General features: G+C 34.7%; 4 protein-coding genes across 4 annotated transcripts in view; 1 reads left to right on the plus strand and 3 right to left on the minus strand.

Moving 5' to 3' along the window:
* The window catches only part of LOC105624726, a 13,357-nt gene extending 453 nt beyond the window's left edge, over positions 1 to 12,904 (minus strand). Inside the window, exons 1-17 of the mRNA XM_012206081.1 lie at positions 12,899 to 12,904; positions 9,300 to 12,811; positions 9,138 to 9,223; positions 8,836 to 9,046; positions 8,613 to 8,738; positions 7,852 to 7,955; positions 7,616 to 7,766; positions 7,387 to 7,525; positions 7,047 to 7,311; positions 6,799 to 6,968; positions 6,130 to 6,714; positions 5,594 to 6,052; positions 5,081 to 5,113; positions 2,942 to 3,187; positions 2,232 to 2,607; positions 1,921 to 2,006; positions 410 to 496 (exon numbers count right to left, since the gene is read on the minus strand). Coding sequence (XP_012061471.1) covers positions 410 to 496; positions 1,921 to 2,006; positions 2,232 to 2,607; positions 2,942 to 3,187; positions 5,081 to 5,113; positions 5,594 to 6,052; positions 6,130 to 6,714; positions 6,799 to 6,968; positions 7,047 to 7,311; positions 7,387 to 7,525; positions 7,616 to 7,766; positions 7,852 to 7,955; positions 8,613 to 8,738; positions 8,836 to 9,046; positions 9,138 to 9,223; positions 9,300 to 12,811; positions 12,899 to 12,904 — 6,642 coding nt within the window. The remainder of the gene's footprint in view (positions 1 to 409; positions 497 to 1,920; positions 2,007 to 2,231; positions 2,608 to 2,941; positions 3,188 to 5,080; positions 5,114 to 5,593; positions 6,053 to 6,129; positions 6,715 to 6,798; positions 6,969 to 7,046; positions 7,312 to 7,386; positions 7,526 to 7,615; positions 7,767 to 7,851; positions 7,956 to 8,612; positions 8,739 to 8,835; positions 9,047 to 9,137; positions 9,224 to 9,299; positions 12,812 to 12,898) is intronic.
* A 2,059-nt stretch (positions 12,905 to 14,963) lies between these two features.
* LOC105624700 (vesicle-trafficking protein SEC22b) lies at positions 14,964 to 16,632 on the plus strand. The gene is made up of 5 exons (XM_012206053.1): positions 14,964 to 15,038; positions 15,506 to 15,615; positions 15,834 to 15,994; positions 16,065 to 16,211; positions 16,299 to 16,632. The coding sequence occupies exons 1-5, from the start codon at positions 14,964 to 14,966 to the stop codon at positions 16,445 to 16,447; spliced, it is 642 nt and encodes a 213-aa protein (XP_012061443.1). The 3' UTR covers positions 16,448 to 16,632.
* A 712-nt stretch (positions 16,633 to 17,344) lies between these two features.
* Positions 17,345 to 18,839, minus strand: LOC105624701 (box C/D snoRNA protein 1). The gene is made up of 7 exons (XM_012206055.1): positions 18,820 to 18,839; positions 18,529 to 18,710; positions 18,360 to 18,451; positions 18,111 to 18,289; positions 17,835 to 18,029; positions 17,624 to 17,748; positions 17,345 to 17,550 (listed from the first exon to the last, which is right to left on the minus strand). The coding sequence occupies exons 1-7, from the start codon at positions 18,837 to 18,839 to the stop codon at positions 17,345 to 17,347; spliced, it is 999 nt and encodes a 332-aa protein (XP_012061445.1).
* A 2,018-nt stretch (positions 18,840 to 20,857) lies between these two features.
* The window catches only part of LOC105624727 (zinc transporter 2-like), a 5,352-nt gene continuing 2,389 nt past the window's right edge, over positions 20,858 to 23,820 (minus strand). The window contains exons 5-8 of the mRNA XM_012206082.1: positions 23,520 to 23,671; positions 21,801 to 22,014; positions 21,360 to 21,600; positions 20,858 to 21,000 (exon numbers count right to left, since the gene is read on the minus strand). Of these exons, the coding sequence (XP_012061472.1) occupies positions 20,858 to 21,000; positions 21,360 to 21,600; positions 21,801 to 22,014; positions 23,520 to 23,671 (750 nt within the window). The remainder of the gene's footprint in view (positions 21,001 to 21,359; positions 21,601 to 21,800; positions 22,015 to 23,519; positions 23,672 to 23,820) is intronic.

The raw sequence follows: 23,820 nt of genomic DNA on the forward strand, positions 1-23,820 counted from the left end.
ACACACACACACACACACACACACACACACACACACACATATATATATATATATATATATAATATATAATATATATATATATATATCTTAACAAATAATAAAATAAAAATAACCGAATAATGTGTAGTTATTTTACAAAACCTGCATCTAAAATCCTTTACCAAATTTTCCCACGATTCTATGATTAAAGATCTCATGAAAGTAGCGATTGATGATGATTGATAAGCGTAAGCTAATTTAGTAAGTAGCATTAGGTCATAATAAGAATCTTGCTTGACACATGGACAAACTAATTAGAAGACAAAAAAATCGTACTAGCATAATCCCTCGTACCATAGTATGTTTCGTAGTAATATTTTGGAAAGTGGTCACCTTGGAAATGCGGAAGAAGTTAATGCCATTGGATTACCTTATTCCGTTGAAGGAGTCGCGGATCCCTCATTGTGTAGCTTTGCACCTCTCGTGATAATGAGCTGGTCGAGCTCCAGCGAGAGAGCTGTATACCATACACAATACAATAACGTTGTCTCACTAACAGATATTCGCCACGTCGCTTGTGATTAGCTAGTCTTATCTTCTATGTTTACGAATGTAATACCAATTTATACACGATACGTTGCACTTATGCTCGCAGATATAGCTAAAAAATAGCGTTTCAACAAACTTATTTAATAAAGCGTAAGGCTCTCTTTCACATCACAACGTGAAAATCGGTATTACGATATTTATGTTCTCGTGTATTACAGCGTAACTGCTGTATTTCAAAAAGTAGAAAGGAACACTTTCATGCTTTGATGGGTACACAGATGATTATTGGATTTTTTTTTACAGAGGATGTGCATTACATAAAACTATTCATAATCACAAGGAAGAAACGCTCTTTCTATTGTTAATAATATTAAGAACATAAACATGCAAAGCGATAGTAAATTCATTGGTGGCTATATAAAATGTTAATAATCAGCTTTAATTATGAAATACCAATACAGCCTTCCTTTTCTTATGCAAGAAGGCTATACATAGGTATATGTACATTTCCACGAAGCGGTGGGTAAGAAGAAAGCGTGTGCGTAAAACATCAAATAATGATATGTAAAAATTAATAAAATGAATGTCCTTACTATGAGCAATAATTATTATTTGGCTACATCATTCTGCTTCCCCGACTGCTTGCATAAAGAAACACAAAAAGAAAGGTAAGATTAAACAGAGGTATATAAAAGAAAGAATCTGTAGCAAAGTGAAGAGATCTAATTGAGTATCACTGTCATTAAAATGAAATGTAGGAAGCAATAAAAGTATATTTTAATTAATGCTATTAATAACATTGATCGTTTTAGCAATTATTTCTTCCGTTTAAATGGGGGGGGGGTAGGAGAAACTGGCATAGTACTAGAACAATCTAGTCCATAAACATTTCGTGAAAAATTTCTACTGATTGATCACCAATGAACATATAATTGCTGTATATATAGATTAATATAAGAATATAGATATATAAGAATAAATATGATTAATTCAAAGATATTATGAAAAAATACTTTTGAGAAAAATATACGATTTGCAAAACTAGGGGAATGAGTGTACAGATTATTCATCACAATGATTGTGTAGAGAACATACAGAAAAAATTCGTTATATATCGTTATGGTTTCAGAAACGCTGAAACAAATGCTAAGCTGCATACCAAAAAACTGCAGCCACAACGCAAGGGACAACAAATGTATTATATATAATGTAAGGTTTAATAATAGGAGACACACAGATTGCGTGTGCGTGTGCGTGCGTGTGCGCGCGCGCGCGCGTGTGTGTGTGTGTGTGTGTGTGAAATTGCATTATAAATATATAGTTTATCAAACGCATCAATAATGCGTTTATAATTCAATATTCGTGAAACCATACAAGAATGTATTACGTGGCACTTACTGGGGTATTTTCTGCGATGTTTCCAGACGGCGGTGTTGCTGCAGGAGTCAGGAAATCCATAGGAGCGGTTGGATCATTAACTGTCATAATAAAGGCAACATTACTTTCAGACAAATTGTTTTTCAATGTTTCAACTTTCATATTAGGTTTTTCAATTCTCAAGTATTTTATTCATTCAATTTTTCGCTAAATATTATATTTTCAAATGCAGAGAAAAAATAAGCTAAGGTAATAAGCTAAGATTCAAATTCGCATGAATAAAATCGAAGAGAATTAAAGTTTAGAAATTGACTTCGATGACTTACTTGGCGCGGGTACCAACACCTGCGGGGATGAAGTAGCTATAGGTACGAGTGGAGATGTCATGGGGGTGACTACATTAGACGACACCGCGCTACCTTTAGATTTTCCACTGGGATTCATTATGTCTACGTAGTTGGCACGTATACTTCTACCCCTTTGCAGTTTATACATATTACTACCAGTAGGCAATTTCGAAATATCCGTCACTGATGTATCCTCGTTGTGTGCACTCGGTAAAGATGGTTGTGGAATACGTTCCACTGCCGGTGCTCGGAAACTCATGTCGGCTATTTTCGGCGGTGGGGCCAATGTCGCGGTACCGCTATCGCCATCCTCATCCTTGTTCATCCACTTTTTAGCGACTGGATCCCATACAATCTGTAATACAAAAGATGACAGAGTTGATTACAAGATTTCACTAACAACTTTTTTTCTCATTAACAACTGTTTGATGTTCATATGTTAGGAAAAAAATCTAGCTAACAAATTAGAGGAGTATTAATAGCAACTTGTTAGTTAACAGTTACTCAATAAATCCTGGCATTATACTGGCCTGTTTATATCGTCCATCTTATAAGCATTGTTGTAACCATAAGTAGCATTCTATTACCAAAAGTTTCCGCGCAAACCCTTAACGACATAAAACATAAAACCGTCCGTCGTAATTTTTTAATGAGCTGGAGGAAAATACAAAGCAGTGGCAAATTCTTACCGTTGGGTTGTTATCGTCTGGCAATATCATTTGATTTTTCGGCTTGGGCGCAAGTTTACTGAACAAACCACCGAACCAGGAACCACCACTGTTGGAGGATTTCTTTTCAGCCGTTTTTTCGGTTATTTTCTTCGTATCCGCCGCAGATTTAGCAGTCTGTCGTGGTGTCTCAAGCGCATCTAATTCTTCCAATGGATCATACTGTTTACCCGTTGACGGTGTCATAGAGATTGTTGGCTGCGCAGGCTGAAATAAAATATACGATTGATCATCGCAAGCTTGTTCCAGCAAAGTTTATCACTATTTACTGTAACGATGCGAGTTCGCCTATCACATGCTAATTAAAAGTTTTTTGATCGCACTCTACAAAACTTAAAAAAATATGCGATACTCACAAATGTATTACAGTAAAAAATGAGAAACTTTGCTTACCAGATTTATTTTAAGAATGATGTCGCTCTATGTTGAAATGTTGGGCGTTCAAAATGTACAATCAGAAAGATATTAAGAATAAAATCATATTATCTTAGAAATCAGATAAACGCAAAAAAATGCAGATAAATTAATTATTAGAAAAAGGATTTAGAACTTAGAAGACATGTGGTAAGTATTAAACTGTGGAAATAATTTTTAATTTTGTGACAAGATCAGTGTTTTAAATTCACATTAACTATTTTTTAATCATTTTAATGAATATTACATGGCCTCTAAGTTTAAAATCTTCGATATCTGTATATGCAATAACCTACATCTTTATATAATAATCAATTGTATTTATAATCTTAAGAAGTTCAAGGCAATGCATTATATGACAAAACTTTATTATGCGTTTGATGCCAACAGTAACAATAGATATATATATACATTTAAACAATGCTTAAAATATTAAAACTTTATAAAATTACATAATATTAATTAATGACACAAAACAGGATTCTTTATATCTCTATTTCATCACAGCATATGGATTTTTTCCTCATTAGTATTTGAATATTTTTCATATAATATGTAAAAATTTGACTTTTGAGATAATATATGAACACAATCAAGTATATAAATTGATAATTCTGATTTTCAATAATTTATTCAATATTTTTTTTAAATATTTAAAAATATTATTTACTATATAGAAATTATGTATTACCAGATTAAAAAAAATTTTTTTTGTTAATACTTGAAGAAAATCCAATTATATCTATCGACATAGAATTACTATTACATCTTATTTCTGTGTTTAACATGTACTGAAAAACTTGGCCACAATTCTATACGCTTACAGATTATTTTTTAGTCGCATTTTGTGGGCATATCAATGTCATAAGTTAAAGACGTATTATTCTTAGCAGAAGTATCATCGACTAAACGATTATTATTTCTAAATCTAAGAGGTAAATCAATCGGATATGTGCCACCGAAAACTAGTGGCTTATATCTGGACGATTCGGAAATATTTTGCCCGGTACTATCGTACGACCACGCGTCTACCGTATCGCAAATAACATCCTTTCTACGAATATGCGGTGCAACTCTCATAACTTTTTTCTCCTCGAAATTACAATACTGTTTTAAGGTTTGTGCTTCATTACTGAAAGTAACGTGACTCTCTTTGGTTTCGAAAGATAAGTCTGGCGCTAAAAGAGATTCGAGTTTCAATTTGCTAAATTGAATATCTAGATCTGTAGTTTGAGACACGGATAAATTTCCCTTATCTGATCTGTCTGGCGCCATTTCTTCTTTATTTTCGGACGAATTCTTTTTCTTAATCTTACATTTTAGGAATACCGGTGTTTGCGAGCACGGTGGTTTCGAAAATATAGGATCGACATGTCTTGATTTTCTATCTTTTGAGTGTACTTTGTTGTTTGGTAAAATTTTTGGATAGTTCATAGTCAATTTAGGATATTTCTTACGAGAATTTGGGACTTTTCTCATATCGAGATTATCACTAGACAGATTAAAGAATGTAGGTACATGACCAGAAGTATTATCATCATGATCAGAAGTATCATCAAATGCAGAGGCGATATACGGATTTGATTTTACAGACACATTTCGACGGCGTAACAAATTAGTACCAGCAATATTTAGTAATCTTTCAGGATCGAAAATATTATCCGAGGTAAGTCCGCAATTACTTACTTCAGGTGTGGGTGTTTTGTCTTCCCTTTCCGTCTGTCGGTGAGCAAGCATTAAAGAAAACAAGTGAAAAAAATGTTAATTGTATAGATTTATATACTAGACTGTACGTTTCCATTGGAGACGTGAGGACAACAATAGTAAGAAAAAACAATAGTTATTGAATATACTTTCTTTGTTCAATTGCGCATTATGACAGAACATCTAATCAAATATTGCCCTATATTACTAATGTTGTCTTCACGTTTCCAATAGAAGCGTACAATCAATTATATAAGTCTATGGTTAATCGCAATACTTTATGATAAATAATGTAAAAAATTATGAACAAAATTGATATATCATTTTTAAAAAAATCAATATTCATGAAAAGATGAAAATATGAAAGTGATACAAAAATTATATAAATTATATGAGAATGTGAAGATGATATATATTATGAGGAAGAAACGCGTAATGATTAAATTTTATATTAAAAGATGATGTAATAAAGTTAGTAGCTACTTTTTAATATACCTCATAGTTCCATTTGTCTTGTTGTTGCGAATTAGTTACTTCAGTCTGAGTGTCAGTTAAGCCTGGTGCAGACTGTTGCTGCCAATTAGACTGTACAGATTCGTTTCTTCCATAATTATTTTGATAATACGACTGCTGGCTCCAATAATCCTGTTGTTGCGACTGCTGATATTGAACAGATTCGTCTACATTTCTCATATATTGTGCATTCGAATCGTATGTATCTTGAATGTTCGTGGGCAAAGATAATGGTTGCCAATCTGATTGCATTTCACTTGTGTTAACTTCCATCGACGTAGGCCCGTCATTGTAATCGGATTGAATAGTGTTCCATTGTTGTTGTGATGATAGTGATGATAGTTGCGAAGGTTGCTGTTGCTGATGTTTTACTTCATGAATTTCCTGATTTTCTATCATAGTACGAGAACCGTACGTTTCATCTTCGACAGCCTGTTCATCCTATAACAGAATTCTATTTAATATTTGCATTAACATAAAATTAAATATCATTTCTCGTAAAAGAATCATATAATGACCTGATATTTTCCAACTATTTCCGTTAATCTATTAAGCCACGTAACATTTGCAGCATCTTCGATAGCATCTTTATAGACTGGATCGTGATACTTGATTCGGTCACCTAATACATAAACCGCTTCGATGAAGGATTTCTTATATTTTGATGGATCGTTTGCGATATTTATTGCAATCTGTTCGATATACAATAAAGCTTTTTCTATTAATCCACAATCCACCATCTTCACAGTTAGATCAAATTTGAATGTTTGAAGGTCTACTAATGTGAAATGCGGATCGCTAAGGTTCCGAGCATATTCATAAATTTCTGTTAACATGACAGCTTCCATGGTAAAGAATTCAGAATATGACTTGTTGTGATTAGCGCCGATTAACACGAGTTTAACTCCATTAGTTCCGTAAGTGCCAAAATCAATTTGCGCGAGTATGTAACAAAAATGTGCAGCGTGGATGTCGCCTCTCGCGAATAATGTATCCCCGAGAGTCGTTATTGATCGACGATTAACTTCTGGATTGGTCGAGGTATTAGATATAATCATAGCTAGATGAGGCCGCCAATCGTCCCAGCGCGGATCCGCGACGCACTACAGAAAAAAAAAAATGAATAATTAGTATCATGACGAAAAAGCGTGAATAATTTTGTCATAAAATTGAAGCATAATTTTTACCGTAACTATAGCAGGTATACGACCAGAATGCAGTTGATACAAGGTCTGCAGTGGATCGTGTGATGGCAGACTGTTTGCAAAACGAGCCATTACAGAAGCGTGCGTGCGTTTATCCAGTTTACTAGCCAGAAAAAGAGCGTGGCCCCAAAGTCCTTCATTCATCGCGTACTCTGTTACAAGTAAAAAAGAAAAAATTAATAACATTTATAACGTTTAACGAGAAAAAAAATAAAGCCTTTTTTATATACCTAATGCTTCTTGAACACGTCCATAAAGTAACGTATCTCTGAATTCATCTGTTATTTGTTCTATGGTTTTTCGTTGCTTGGTTTCAGTTTTCTCGGATAATGCTGAAATATCCTGAGTACTTCCGTCGCTGCCCGTTGCTCCAGAACGCTGCGATATTTGCGATTCTCTGCGTCCTATATCTTGAGATTTGAACTTGTTCGCATCGTAAGGATAAGCATCCTTATTGCGCAATAAGAGTCCAGCAATATCGACGCCAACAACGTTCTGAATGGCGAATTTAAGCGATATTAATTAATTTGAACAGTATTTTAAATTATTTTTTAATGAAGAAAAACTTACTCCATTTTGTTGAATTAACATAATCATCAATTCGTATAGCAAGATGTATGAAGCGCGATCGATTATTTCTTCATTTATCACTGCTTTTTTAATTTTATTTTCGCAATATTCTATAATAGTCTTCTTATGCGTTACACCACTGTAACAAGTCATCGTTATATATATATATATATTACTTGTATTGAATTGTATTTTTTAATATATTGTACTTTTATATGATTTTACTTACTTAATTAGAGGTCCTGGATATAATCGTAAATCGCGTGCAACAGGATCATGCGAGAGTAAGCTATCCACGCGAAAAATATCCACTTTAGCTCTTTCGCCATCAGCTGGGTAACTTGGATGAACATGTATCAAAGATCCAATGGAAAAGCATCCTATGAGAGAATAATGTTTTTAATTAGCTTAATGATATTAAGCATTAATAAAAAAAACAAATATAATTAATATCACAAATTATACCATATGCATGAGACGTGGAATATTTAGTCGGTGTCAATCGAGCAGAAGTAATTATCGTATCTTCTAAAGACATATCAGCCAATGTTCGTTTATCACCAGTAGTCCTGAAATAAACACAGTATTCTTTCTTTTAATAGAGAATCTTTAAAGAATTATGGAATATAAACAATATATTATGAAGACACATAATTATGTACAAAATAAGCATATTCCACTTCAATTTTGCAACGAATTTAATATAAGCAAAATTAAGTATTTTTTAAATAATTCTACATATATTTCTATTACGTTGGAATTCTGTTTGTCTGCACTCTATTTATATACTCATAATTGAACTCTCATTATCTGAAATGGCTAGTTTGAATAATAAGAGTTCGATTTCAGTTTTCTGAAGTTAATTTCTATTATCGGAACTAATAGATACTGGTAGAGGGGAGAGCTAATAAGCCTTTATTATTCGAATTATATACGGTTATCGAAACTATTCTATTCTTCCGATAGAATAACGAAATTTTACTATATTTTTATACACGGTTGCTGTCGTAACTGTATAATATTTTATTGCATTATTAAATAATTGTTATAATAATATATACTTGAGGTGAATGATTACAAATAATTATACATATTTTCTATATGCTACGTATATTTAACCAAAATTGTATATGCTATAATTGAAATTTTAAAATATTGGGAGAGAATTAAATTTTAGAGAAATCTAGCTTAAACATTTCGAACCGAGAGAAGACTCTCGGTCTCACCTATTAAAATTGCGACAAACCGTACTGCGCTCCCGCAGATTTCCGGTCCATCCAGAATATCCAAAATGTGGAATATACAATGCCTTGTTGGGTGAACGGAAACATACACTTGGGATTGGAAAAAATCTAACATACAATAAATGTTATAAAATCTGAGATAAGAAACAAAACTGACTATTCAAGAACTTTTTTAATTTTTTAAAAAGAAAATTTCAGAGCATACCTGTCGTCGCAGGAGCTACGGCCAGAATGAACACTGGCTCTATCCTCTGGATAATTACTGACTCCTCTGGCAATATGCTGTTGCTGATGCTGATTCGCATAATATTTGTGGTACCACTCGGAATAGGCAGCAGGATTCGTTCGACGTAGGTTTTCAAGATATGCGTAATAATTGTTACCATAATGAGCATTATAATCATATCCACTGTATCCTGCACATTCACAATCGAATACATATTTAATAATTATTTTCATAAAAGAATGTTATTTTTTAATATTCGAATTGTATATTGCATCACGTACCATTGTATGCATAATAAGGATCTCTCGTACGCATGTAGTATTCACGGTCTCTATCATTGTAAGAAGATCTACTTGAAGGCCTAGAACTGTGAAAGAGTAAATATAAATGTAAATTAATATATTAATAAGTAAATTATTAAAAAAATTAAGAAATAAATATACCTTCTTCCATAAGGATCATCATAATAATCCCTTCTATACGGATCTCTAATATCGAAATCTTCATATCTTCGTGATCGTCTATCATCCCTTCTCCTTTCACGATCCATATATTCTCTATCTCTAGGATCTCTAGAATATCGTGCATCATAATCTCTTGGATCTCTGTCTCGACGACGTGTCTCATCGCCTCTGTCTCTTCTGCGATCATCTGGTCTTCTCCTACTGTCCCTTTCATCTAGATCCTCTTTTCCCCTGATTCTTCTATCCATATCGTCTCTACCATGTCGATCCAAGTCGTCGCGACTGTGATGCTTACGTTCGTCTTCTCGATACGGAACATCCCGTCGCTCGAAGTCGTCGCGGGCACTATACTGACGATCATTGTCGCCCGCACGTCGACGTTCGTAATAATAATCGTCCTCGTATTCGCGATCACGATCATAGTACGCGTTCTTCCGGTCATATTCGTATCGTCGGCGATCAGGACTTGTTTCTCGTCGTCTCTCCCTACTTTCATCCCGACTGTTGCGAGATCCCTCATCTTCTTCGTCTTCATAGGAATCTCGTCGATTCGAGGAGCTGGAGATGCCCTGGCTCTCGCTCTCCAAAGATGCACCTACTGCTTCCTCACGTTTATTTCGCGATTCACTCGCCTGATCCTGCATCGCGGACATCGGTGGAGGAACATCCGGAGGAGAGCCAGTAACAACTCTACCACCTGTTGTCCTGTCGTCCAACAACTGCGTAACATCATTGGAAGATGCTCCGCCTGGTATCTGTCTACGTTCCGCGTCTGTTTGCTGCGCAACTTCGTCGGGCTCATTGCCTCTGCCGAGTACTTCACGAGTCTCACTCGGCTCCATCATTATCTGCGACTGCAGCTGATATCTCTCTTCACCTGATGGATCATTTCGCGATGGAAGGGGCTGTTGCGGTGGAAGAGAACGTTCTCTACCTGAAGGATCATTTCGTCGTTCTAGCGTGTCCGTATCACCTCGTAATAGCAAAGGAACATTTCTCTCTTGCCCCGGAAGAACGTCACGACGCTCCGCTCGATCAGATATATTTCTAACTTGTATACTTTGTTCCTGACCCGATGGATCATTCCTCCTAGGATCGGACAGTCGTTGCCCAGTCTGCACATGATGCTCCTGACCTGTAGGATCGTTCCTGCGTGGATCTATGGTACTCGATTGTCCTGGTACTTCGCGCAGGAAGGGAATATCGTTAGGCACTTCATCATTCTCATCATCCTGACTCGGTGGCGTTGGTTCGTGTTCCTGATGCGAGTCCGTCAACTCGCCAGTCTCTAAAAATGTATTTCTATCATTCGAAGCGAATTCATAGTTATCCGGCATTTGTTCCGTCAAAGGTGGATGAGACCGAGTTTGCTGCATCGATAACACTTCGATGTTGTTCACCTCTTCCCTGAAATCCCGAATATTCGTTGCTTCTTTGGGACTCATGCTCGGCTTGGGATCATTGTCCAACGTTTCCTTGTTTATAGAATCTCGCGAGCCATAGATATCACGCTCCTTCAACGTTGCAGGCGCAACAACCTCGACATTTATGAAGTCGGATGATTGTTGGATATTCTCGTAATTCTCTACACTCTGTTCAGGAGTGTTCCACTGTTTGGGAGGTGCACGTGAGTGATCCTTCGCATACCATGCATTCTCCAATGTATTTTGATTGTACCATTGATCATAACTGCTTTGCGAGATACTATCCACTATTTTAGTAGCACCACTTTGATATGTATTCGATATTAGAGGATCTTGACCGACAATTGGTTGGCTATCGACAGAATGAGAATTCTCTATACCGCTTGACGCGTAATCCGGAGGTAGCACGGGCATATTATCGGGAACAGAATTGCGGATACTCGCAACATTGAAATTAGGAGGATGTTGAGCTTTCTCTTCTTGGAGAACGGGGCTTACCTCTAATGATTCACCCAGAAGATCCACATGTTTTCCCGACTTGCTACTAATATTAAGATGACCAAAATTGCTGGTTAATTCCTCTGCTGCTATAGAACCAAAAGAACGGTCATCCTTTTCGTTAAGAACGGTTTTAGAAAGATCATTTTTCGGTGTATCATCTGTCAGTATGTTTAGATTATGGTGATCTCCAATCGATGATTTAATATCGCTCGATTTTGCGTGACTAATTGAATCATGAGACGACACAGTAGTTGCGATAGAAGTTGCTACTGCTGCTTGCTTCTCGTTCTCTTGTTCATTGTTATTGGGTGTATGTACAATATTTTCTACGCTTGTAGATACAGTTGTAGATGCTGGAGTATAGTGGAATGGCGCCATGTGTACTTGTTGCCATTCGTTCACAGCAAACCTAACGCTGTTGTTATTCTGTGATACGTTCTGCGCGAATGAACTGTTATCCGCACTCGATGGCTGTAACCATTGCGTTGAAGAATGTACAGATTCGTTTTGCACGTTAGAATGTCTCCAATCGTGCGAGGCACTGATATTGCCCGACTGTGGCCAAGAAGCAAATGTGTCATCTACATTATTTGTTTGCATTAAATGCGCGGATTGATGTTGGGACTCGCGATTTTGATTATGCCACTGATTCGATACGACATTAGATTTATTACTTACTTCGTTACTCATGCTTTGTTGCTCATTGGTAGACCAATTCATGGAATGTTCCTTATTGACTCCCTCAATAGGTGCATTGTATATTTGCGATGGTTGTGTACACTGATTGCCCATATTGTCAACTGTTGGCTGTTGCATTTCCTGCGACATGTTTTGATCTTGCCACTGACCTAAAGTATCGGTATGATTCTGCCAATTACGTTGTAATGATAAGTTTGTTGTGTCGTCTTTGCTCCAGTTATAACTGTTATGCGTCGCCATCGGTGATGGATGTGTCGATGGTGGATGTAATGGTTGATCTTTTTGGCTCTGTTGTGGTATGAGTCTTTGCTGAGTATAAGCTGCATTTGACGATTGATGTTCGTTCGGCCATTGAGCATGCTCATAACTGGATTTCGCGTTGTTCTGTCGAGACGGCAACGGATATTGCTGATTTTGATTATAGTTCGCGTAGGGCGGGAAAGAATCCATGTAATTCGACCCAGTCTGACGAGCAGGCTCCGATCTAGGAGTGTTTCTGCCCGATACGGAGTTCTGGTTAAGTACATCGGATGTATTACCATTGAGATTTTTGTAATAATGATTTTGCACAGAACCAGATATCAGTTGTCCTTGATTCTGATACGAGGGTATGTAATGCTGTTGCTGTTGCTGTGATGGTGGTTGCTGCTGCTGGGTATCCGACTGTTGGTCCAGATTCCAGTCCCAGGGATCCTTCCATGTATCGCTCGCATGTTTTGACTCGTTCACGAGAGATTGCTGGGTGGTATCATTCGGCGGGACATCCAATTGAGGCCCAGACATGGGCATCCACATATTTTGGTTGTGCATTCCATATGTAGCTGAATGGTCCACCCGAGATCTGGCGGGTCTAGCTCGATAAGGATTCTGTAATTGCAATTAAATATTTTTTTTAACATCTAAATCATTTATTCTATTGTTACATGACTTGTAAAGTATCCAACATATACTTACGTTCATGCTGCCTGCAGGATTTTGCAGCCTGATTTACAGCAATCTTTGAGATCTGTAATAAATATAAACGATAAAATAGAATGCGGTGATATATCTCGAATGAAGAAATGACGGATTCAACGGAGACAGTAGGAAATAAATAGAAATCGCAAAGGTATGCTCTTTAAATTCTTTAGAGTGGAATCTCACTCTAAAGAGTAAAAATTTAACCAGTCTTAAAAAAGAATAACTCAATTTTCAAAAATAACTTAATTAATAAAATTTTAAGAATAAGATCTTACTCTTCACGAGATTCACTCTTAAAAGTTTCAGAGTGACAAAACATCTTCATATAATTCTATAATGTATATTCATATACATACATCACTTTTATACGATTGGCAATAAATCAAGAATAATTTTCGCTGTCATGTAACCACCTGAAGAAGAAAAGTTTATCGTCAAAACATTAATGTTTAACACGTCGAACCCCATTCGCGATCTGAGGAAAATGCTTATCATTGCGACACTGACAGTCTTAGTACACAGATGTGAATTATAAATAGGTCATTAGTCGCAAGTTTTCGTAGTACTGGATAATTTTCGAAGATTCTTCAGCACGTCGTATCGTCGAAGGAAGAAAAGGAAAACGAATGCGCAACGAAAATGATCTCAAGTAAACGCGATGACTGTTATAACAAGATTGTTTCGTAAACCTTGGCTAGCGAAAGGAGGGCTTTCGGCCATCCGATAAGGAGCCCCACCAGTCGAGGAATCTCAGCCCCGACGGTGCGGAGGCGCTCGATTTAACGTAATTATGTAATCACGGACGTGGCAGGGTGTCTTCCTGGTCGTCGTCGTCCGGGAAACGTGACGAGATCGCAGGGTTTAGGCGACCAGCTGTGAGAGTCGACGGTGCTCGACGACACTCGACGGCGCGGGGAGGATCGACGTTTGCTGTTCGCATACGCGTTCACTCACCTAAAGCTATCGTCGCTCGTGTTGCCGTTTCCACGCGTCCGGTATGCGCATTATTGGCCGTTGCCGCCACCAGTCACTTCTGTGGATTTCTTCTCACGATGGAGCAAACGTCCTCGTCCTCGTCCTCGTCGTCGAGGTCGATGTCGATAGCCGTGCGCGGACACTCAATTGACTCAATCTTAGGAGTACACGGACATTTCGATGTATGCGAGAAAGATAGACTCACAGAAAAAGAGAGAGAGAGAGAGAGAGAGAGAACGCGCGAGAGAGAAGCAAACACGACTCGCGGCCGAGCACGTCACGAATCCTTTCTCTCCCCCGACTCTCCGTTCCGTTCAACCACAGCAACTTTCCACGCGAGCGGAACCAGGACGAACGTCAAAAGCCGAGGCCGGAAGTCGAGCGTCGCGCCGCGGCGATTGCGCGCGCAAGATGGCGACCGCCAGTCGATTCGAACGAGGCACACCAACGATATATTTTTCAATTAGGAAATTCTTTTTATTTCCTCAGATGGGAAGACGAATTCTCACGATTACGCGACAGCAGCAGGCAATCGTCCACCTCAAAAACGTGCGCTTCGACGTTTCCTTACGACTCGTGGCGAGTTAAATTTCTGCGCGAGACGAGTGCGCCAACGTCGCGTGCACGCGCACTCGCAGACGTCGTAGGTTCGTTTTCTGTAGCTAGGGTACACTTTTAGTACTTAAAGTAAGATAAGTATGTGTTTGATATTTAGCGAAGGCGAGAAAAAGAATTCCAGTGCGGTTTGGTATAGGAATAAAAAAATAGGATCCGTGTATTTGATCTTTTCGCGATGCGCTCACCGACGACATCGACTCTTACGTCGGCTGCTGGTGGAAACGCAAAACGTACGGTGCTCACTTGCACTCGGCGGATAAGCGATCGTTGGCCGAGCGATCGGCGCGCAGATCGACCGAATCGACTGACGTGGTGGATCGGGAGTGGACCTGCACCGGCCACATCGGCGACCAGTTACGCGCGAATGGTCTTCGGACGTTGAAGTCGCGGAACAGCGCGACGATTGTACGATTAATTCTTCTTTTCGCTCATTCCAGACGAGATTGGTGAATAGATCCTCGATAAGATGGTCTTGTTCACGATAATAGCGAGGGTGGCAGACGGCCTACCACTGGCGGCTACCATGCAGGACAATGAACAGGTTAGACGTATGCTATGATGAAACGTCACCTCCTTCTTACAATTAGCCGTCACACTTTACTTCTGCAATTAACTCGATGCGTCCGCGGAAGTCTTATTACTGACAATGTGGGAGAAGGAATCATGAAATTTATTTGTTAAAGTAATTGTCCATTTCCATCAATGTAATTAACTTTAATTTTGCTCCAACTTACTTTTCATCTTTTTAATTTTTATATCTAGAAAAAGACAAAGAATAAATTGAACAGAGATTCAAGTAAATCTACATTGGTGGAAATGACAGAAAAGTTAAATTTAAAAGTTTAAATTTTTGGAGCAAATCAATATTTAGACTGGCATCTGTATACTTATATTTTATTAGATTTATTTATGTTTATATATATTTATGTAATTTATTTATATATCTTTATATATTTTATTATATACTTTATTAAACTTAAAAACTGAAAGTTATGTTCTGTTCTATAGGATGGTAAGAATATTGTGGAATATCAAAATCAAGCAAAGATGCTCTTCAGAAAGCTAGGGCCACAATCTCCAACGAAGTGTACTCTCGAAACTGGACCGTATCTTTTCCAGTAAGTGATAGTTGGGCTGTGTTTGAATTTCCACTGTATCAATGTGTTCTTATTAATTAACTATTAAATTGAAATAAAATGATTTTATAACTTTGTCATGTTGTAATAAAAATTAAAAAATCAAAATGATACATTGGACATTTAAGTAGAGAATCTAAACACGTATTTAGCAGGTTTCTATGTATTTTGAAACATTGTATATTGTACTTTGTTTATAGTTATTTAATCGAAAATGAGGTATGTTATCTCGTACTATGCGAAAGGAATTACAGCACACGCATAGCTTACAGTTATCTGGAAGATATAGCACAAGAATTTCATTCTCAGTATGGAAAACGTGTAAATACAGTGACCAGGCCTTATACCTTTATTGAATTTGGTACGCTAGACTGTGAATGTTAACATCTTATTGAATATATTGCATTGGTTTTATATTGTTTGTTTCTCAGATACGTATATTCAGAAAGCCAAGAAGATTTTTATGGACAGTAGATCTCGCAGAAACTTGAATACACTTAACAGCCAATTGCAAGATGTGCAAAGAATCATGGTGCAAAATATCGATGATGTTTTACAAAGGGGTACCGTACTTTCAGGTAACATAGAACTGTTCTGTTTGTGTAAAAAGCTAAAAATGTAGAAATCTACTAAAAGAAATATATTAAAATATTTGTATTTTGCAGAATTGGATTCAAAGACCCAAAACTTGTCTATGTTGTCACAAAAGTATAAAAAAGACGCGAGACATCTAAACAGCAAATCGATGTACGTAAAAGCTGTTGCAGGTCTTGTTGCATTTTTGGTCTTTTTGTTATATTTCTTCATTCTTTAGTTAAACAATACGAATAAAAAAACTTCGATATTATACGTCAAAGGTATTCCATTTTCAAGGATAGAATATTTTTGTTTATCTCTCTCATAATTGTGGAGTATTTGTGTGATTCCAACATCCATTTATATTTATAGAAGGAAAATGAAAATTTTCACATATAAGATATAAAAATTGCGAAAATGTGATTATATTGTATTGATATATTTAAACCGATCCATGTAAAAATTATGTTTATAAAAAAATAGTATATAACAAAATAATTCAATGATTTTTTAGCATTGCTCAGTGACAAAATTTTTTGTTACATAGAAATGAATAGGTAATTTTTTATTATAATATTTTCATTGACTCGTTCTAATAATCTTATGGAAGGGATCTAATAATTTCTATATAAAAACTATACAATATGCCATCATTTTAAAAATATAGTGTAACAAATATTTGTGTGATTTATTTATTTTCGTAGTTTGTTGTAACAATGAAAAATAAATTATCTCTACAATAACTGGAATAAAAAATTTTTTTTAGTAGAGATATCATGAACTTTTTCACTGATAAAAGATTGTATTTATCATTCCTTGTACTTATGGATTGTATTTATCATATCTTTATTGAATCAATTTTGTGAAGTCCCTCTGTAAAGAGAGTCCCAAGTTAGTATAAATTTAAAAAGATATATTTATTATTTGAGTGCGGTTGTATTTTTGGTGGTGTGGCAGATATATGTATCATCAGTATATGTGGAAAAGGAACCAATCAAGAAAAAAATGTATTATAGACGATCATACACGTCATTAATGTTGCTACATTTGTATTTCATCTGTATTAAAATTAATGATATATTTACAATAAAAATATCCATATATAAGTCAATATCTATAATAATGGACGTAATTTTTACATTTTTATTAACTCTTCATAATTTGGTATATTAAGCGATTTTTTCTTCTTTTTTACTTTATTGTCCGTATTCTCATCATCAGAATCCGAAAAATCATTGAAGAAATAGTTTACTGGTTCATTTTTTTTGTTATCATCGGACCTGTTATTGTATCTTTTTTTTGCTCCATAACTTGTACATTCTGCATCATTCATTTCTTCATCTAGAAAATAATATGTATATAATATACTGATTTATGACAACGTATTGATAGCATTGTAATGAATAATATTTACCAGTATCTATAATATCGTACATATTCGAGTGATCTTTCATAACAACATGCAATGTCGGAAACTCCACTATAGTTTTATTCTCCAAATTTTCTTGCAACGTAAGCGTAAGATCCAGGTCATAAAATCTAAAAATAATATCGATTATAATTATAATAAATCGATTAGAATTAAGTGCTTTAATCATAAGACTAGAAAACAAAGAAACATTTACCTGAACTGTGCCTTCTTTATCTTCTCGGCTTTTAAAAGAACTTTGATATTAGTTAACCCAGCTGCTCTATAAAACTGTAATTTATCAGCTAAAAGTAATTTTGTGTTCAATTTTTCGATGTCAATCTCATCTGTTGCAGAGACTGGATCTAAAACCTGTTCCACCAACGTTGATAATCTTACGCTATCTAGAGTTCTATAATAAACATAATAATGTATTATTCACTTCTTAAAAACTATATATCAACTTTCAGAAATGACACATATATTTATATACCTGTCTATTGTATACTTTATATTTTCAGCTTGTGGAAAAATCCATTCTAGACGCCAGAATAGCTCGTTGGTCTTCCAGTTAAGGTACGTAGTATTCTGCTTGTGCCGACTGAAAACTTGTGGCATATATAACAGTGACACTTTTCTATGGGACGCTGCGCATCTCAATTTATGTAGGTGCTGTAAGAGAAGACATTATGACTTTGTGGCACTTTTAAAAAATATATGCAAAAAAGAGAAACTATCATACCACTGGTAAAATAGTTTGACGAGTATATTTTATCTCTGGATTTCTCTTCTTTGTATCAATTGATCTACCAACTTGCTCGAGAAAGCGATAGTCTGGAAAATATCAAGCGTTATTTTAAATTTTAAGCTATCTCAGGCAACTGAATGAAGAAAGGAATCTGTTCTCTTACCACTTAGTAAATCTAAATCGGTAAATGACGCTAAAGGGACAAACTTGGTTGGATCCCGGATCCCATCACATTCTAATTCCTTCTTATGAACATTCACGCATGTGAGAGAGCATGTTCTAACCTCACATTTCGGGCAAGTGTATCGCGCCTTAGCTACGTCGCATACCTCGCAATTCTCCAATCTGTAAATAAAGATAGTAATAAATTAACTGTCCGATAATCAGTGTCGCGAGAAAGTTCTATCGGTTATATTTAATTATATACCTTGGAAATCTTATATATTATACTTACTTGTTCTTGATGGCTGCCATCTTACTTTTGCTTGCTTCTATGCACTTATGACTTTATATGTGTGATGTGCGGTGCGCGTATGTGTGATAACAGCTGTTTTGTACATATAATTTTCGTTAGGGCGAATATATTATTAACATATATTAACATATATTATTAACGAATATTAAATAACAATCGTCTTGAGTTCAAGTTCAAAATAATTTTTATTTATTCTCTTTTTTCTTCTCTGCATATATACAATATCCTTTACAATATCGGCTAGATGGTTTTACCATCTTTTACAATGAGAGATTATTACAAAAATAGACCAGCTCTAGATAAATCATGATTATTAGGGGTGTGTTCCAAAACTTGACTCTGTCAACTCTGAATATCTTTTATTCTTGTTCAACATTTGGTGAACACGAAGATAAAATAATAAGTACTCGGATTGACATAATCGAATTTTGGAATGCAATTCAGAATCCCGAAGGTAAAGCGGGGAGCACAAACTCTTGCATAATGCATAACACATAAGACATAAGAAAATGAACCAATCAAAGTGCTTTATTTCCTTCTTTTTCGTGAAATAAAAGACTCTGATTAGTTGATTTTCTTATACTTCATGTTTTGTGCATTATATAAGAGTATGCTTAAGGCTAATTCTACAATGTGCTATTTGTTTCCTGTTTCTTGTTGTATGTCTCTGTTTGTTTCTTGCTTTTTTGGTCAATAAGACAAGAGACAAACAGCAAGAAACAGAAAACAAAAAGGACATTGTAGAATTAGCCTAAATGTATGAAGAACGACATTACCAACTACTGACTATTTAGATGTATTGGTCTATTCATTGTCAAACAGCAACAAAAAATGAAAATAAGACGTCTTAAAATATCTTCTAGACTATTTTAGACGTTTTTAAAGCCTATACAATGTATTTCCTCTTTCTCGCACACAAAAATATTTCATATATAATTATATAAAATTATATATAATATATATAAAACATTCATTTATATAACATTTTTTCCTCGATTGCTTTTTACTTCTTGCCTTTTTGCCTCTTATCCATTTTTTATTTTCTTTCGTCCAAAATAAAAATTGATGGACTTCGAAAGAGATAAGCAACACGTGAAAAGAAACGATTGTCAATAAAACGATCGTAAAGAAGAAAAAAAGGCATGAGGTAAAAAGCGAGAAAGCAAAGAATACATTATAGATTGCACAGATGTTCACCAGCACAGATGTTCAAGCTAAGGATGTTTTGAAGAGTATCCTGAAAATGTTTCAATAGTCCTGAGAACGTTAGCAGGAACATCTCTGGGATAAAGTATACTGTATGGGTAAACTTTAGACGTCTTTAAAAAAAATGTTTTTAAGGTGTCTTATGACTCGTTTTTAAATATATCGTTTGGGGAGGATAACATTAAACCTGTCCTTAAAAATCACATTTGTTATCCTCAGTACAACCAAAATAGTTAATGCCATCGCTCTGTATAATTACGAATGGGCTTTCTTCGCGTCCCTTTCATGGTCACGAAAAATCTTTGGCCGGTCATTTTTAATAACATCTCGTCGTTGCTTTTATTGAAGCATTTCAGTCACTCTTAAAAAATAAATCTTAATTATTTTTATAACTTTTAACTTGAAAGCTTAATATATCCATCTATTAGTATGAAAATCAATGTGAGAAACATTTACAATACTTATCGTAATTGAAACAATTGATGGTATATCTTGATTTATTTATGGAACTAATTATAGTTTATCTCATAACAAAATAACACACAAACTATTCACAATAAACACATTGCGTTATACGAGTTGACTGCTCGTATGTATCTATATATGAGCTGGTTAAAAAAAGAAAGAAAAAAAAGGAAATGTATAACAAGAGTTCATTGTGATGTGTGTATGCTATGCTTTCGCGAATAAAGTAATCTTAACAACTTAATTCGTAATGAAGATGATTGTAATCTAAAAATATCTTCGTTGCACATTGCGTCCCTTATTTTGTGACTATAGGACATATAAGTACGATAACAGTAACATCTTATTACGATAGTGCCTTGCACTGTTTGCAGTTCTCCATTCGTTCGTTAAATTCCTCTATTTGCAATGTCATCTCAAAGAATTTATATTTATCGTGGATATTCCGCGTAGCGGTGCATAAAATGTTCTGGGGGCTTGATCCAGGTTCTGCGAATGAAAATATCGCATTGTTTCAATAAAAAATAAATATCGCGAAATAATATAAATAATAATAAGATAATAACAATGGAAATACGAAACATGATTTTATATATAATAAAATTTAGAAGTCTAAAGATGAATGATAAAATGCAAGAATTTATACAGTTTGAATCGAGAAATATATATATAATGATCTAGGATATAATGTTAAAGGATCTAGCACAGATGCAAGAATTTGAGAATCTATAAATACAAGCATGCTTTGTGACAGTATACATTATTTTAAGACTTTAGTTCCCTTGCATAACTAAAATGCGTAAATATAAGAAGTGCACATGTTGAATTGTATTTTTGGGTTTACGTACTTATAGCAAGATGCGCTGACAGAGCAGTCTTGTCAAGTGAAAGCGCCCAGATTCTAAGATTGTGCACCTTAACAACTCCATCTATTTGCATAAAGGTATTCTCCACGTGCGAATAGTCAAAACCCTTAGGAATACCTTCCATCAAGACATTAATTACATCTTTAATAATCGCCACTGTAGTGAGAATAACTAATATGGAGAAGAGGAATGTACATATTGGATCCACCAAGCTCCAACTTGGCTGAAATATTAATCGATTATTAGTCATGCTTTATGTTTTCGATAGATAAGCCTATTTATTCATTGAGTCACAAAACTTCTATAAAAGATAAATATATGAAGAATGTAAGAATGATAACTTTTTAAAGCTTTATTTTTATTTCACGAGACATGATAAAAGTATGTAAAAATATACGTTGATAAATTACTAATGAAAGATACCTTAAAATAAATGACTAATGCGGCGACGAATACTCCCACGCTCTGAATAAAATCACCCAAAACATGAATGAATGCGGCGCGCACATTGATATTCTTTTTTGATTGCTCGCCTTTGAGATCATCATCATGCCCATTTTCCATATCATCGTGATTATGCCCACCGTGACTGTGTCCGCCGTGACTGTGGCCGTGCTGGTGCAACGACAGGCCCATTCTATAATATCACACACATATAATGCATATATTTCTCTCTACATTAAAGCAATTAAATAAAGACTAATTCTGGAAATTTTGTTAAAACTAATTAATATCTACAATTGTGAGCTAATTTTTTTATTTAAATTAAATAAAGTTCAAATCAGGCTATTCATGTAATTCAATTAATTCTCAAATATTTCTCATTTCGCACATTTTAAATTAATTCGTATATTATTCGCGATTAGTATATACGCAACGAGGAGATGCTTGCCAAGTAACACAGTCTGGCTATAAAAAAATTAAAAACAAGATCAAAATATAGCCACAGCTACTTTAGCTATGCATTATAATAGTAGCATTATAACAGTGACTCTCTATGACAAATCAAAGTCTAGACTAGAAAGTCAAAATGCGCAGTTATTTTATCTGTAATGATAGCTGTAAAGTCATTTTAAAGCTAAACATGTAACAACCTCTCCAGCAAACGAGAATAGATTAAAATGGATTGGAATTTTTTTCTATCCGAATGCGTATTTTAAATAGCGAATACTTCTTTTTTGGATTTAATTGAATTCAATTAAATTCAATTGGATGCAATTGGATTGAAAAACTGCATTTCCTTATTCAAAATTTTGAATTGAATAAAGTATTCACAATGTGTTTTGTGCACAGAAAAAGCTAATATTATTTTTAAATTGAAAGACATAGAGATATGCTGCATGCAATTCCTATAAATGAATAAAAATGCATTCAGGATTGAAAAACATTTTAACATCCGTAAATCAATATTTCTGAAATCCTTTTCATTTCAATCCATTATCGTTTGCTAGATCTTTATATAGCAGAATAGTTAAGTAGCCAAATGGCTCCGATATCTGTTTTGCTGCTACAATTTTCAAAACGTCACAATGACGTTATGACAGTTTGTGACAAAAATGCTATTTAAACGACAATGTTATCGTAATTTTTAAACTTCATGGGTTACTTGGATTAGTTAATGTTATTCCTGAAAATTTTTCTCAGAATTTTTCATATAATTTTTCAGAATTTTTCTTATAATTTTATAATTTTCTCACATTTTTTATACGAATTGGAACATTTCTCAGAAAATCTGCGTCTTTTCTCAAAATTTTTCGTATATGTTAATTATAAAATATCGTAAGATTTCTAAGATTTTTTGTAAATATAATTTCTGATAAAATGTTATAAAATCTAAAAAATTAAAAAATATTTTTTTCTAATTATGGGATGAGAAACTTCAGAATATTTTAGAATTCACTTGTGTGAAAAATTCTGAAAGAAGTAAATTCTGAATATTTCTGAGTATTTCTCTTTGAATATTTCTGAAAAATGTTCCAATTCATATAAAAATTATGAGAAAAATTTTTCGCTAGAAACATTAAGTACATTGTACTTTCGATTGTTATAAAAATAATCATACGGTATTATGTTGCTATGCATAAATTGCCATTGGGTTGTACAGAAGATTAAATAAATATTGTCTTTAATGATATCACTAACACTAGATTTACCGCAACACCAACTGCAGATGTGATCAACATCACCGTTGCATCCAATTCAAAGTCCTTATGGACAATTCTTTCTATCGCGAGGTAGAATAAAATGCCGGTAACTACCCATATTAATAAAACCGAAGTCAATGCCCCGATGACCTAAAACAGCGAACAGAAAATATCATTAATTTTCGTGTGTTGTAATATTTCTATTGTTCTATAAAATGTTGTTCAGAAAAGAATTTTTTGAGATATAGTATATATATATATATATATATATATATATATATATATATATATTATTATTT

Source organism: Atta cephalotes (genome assembly GCF_000143395.1).
Source record: "Atta cephalotes unplaced genomic scaffold scaffold00086, whole genome shotgun sequence".
Lineage (NCBI taxonomy): Eukaryota > Metazoa > Arthropoda > Insecta > Hymenoptera > Formicidae > Atta > Atta cephalotes.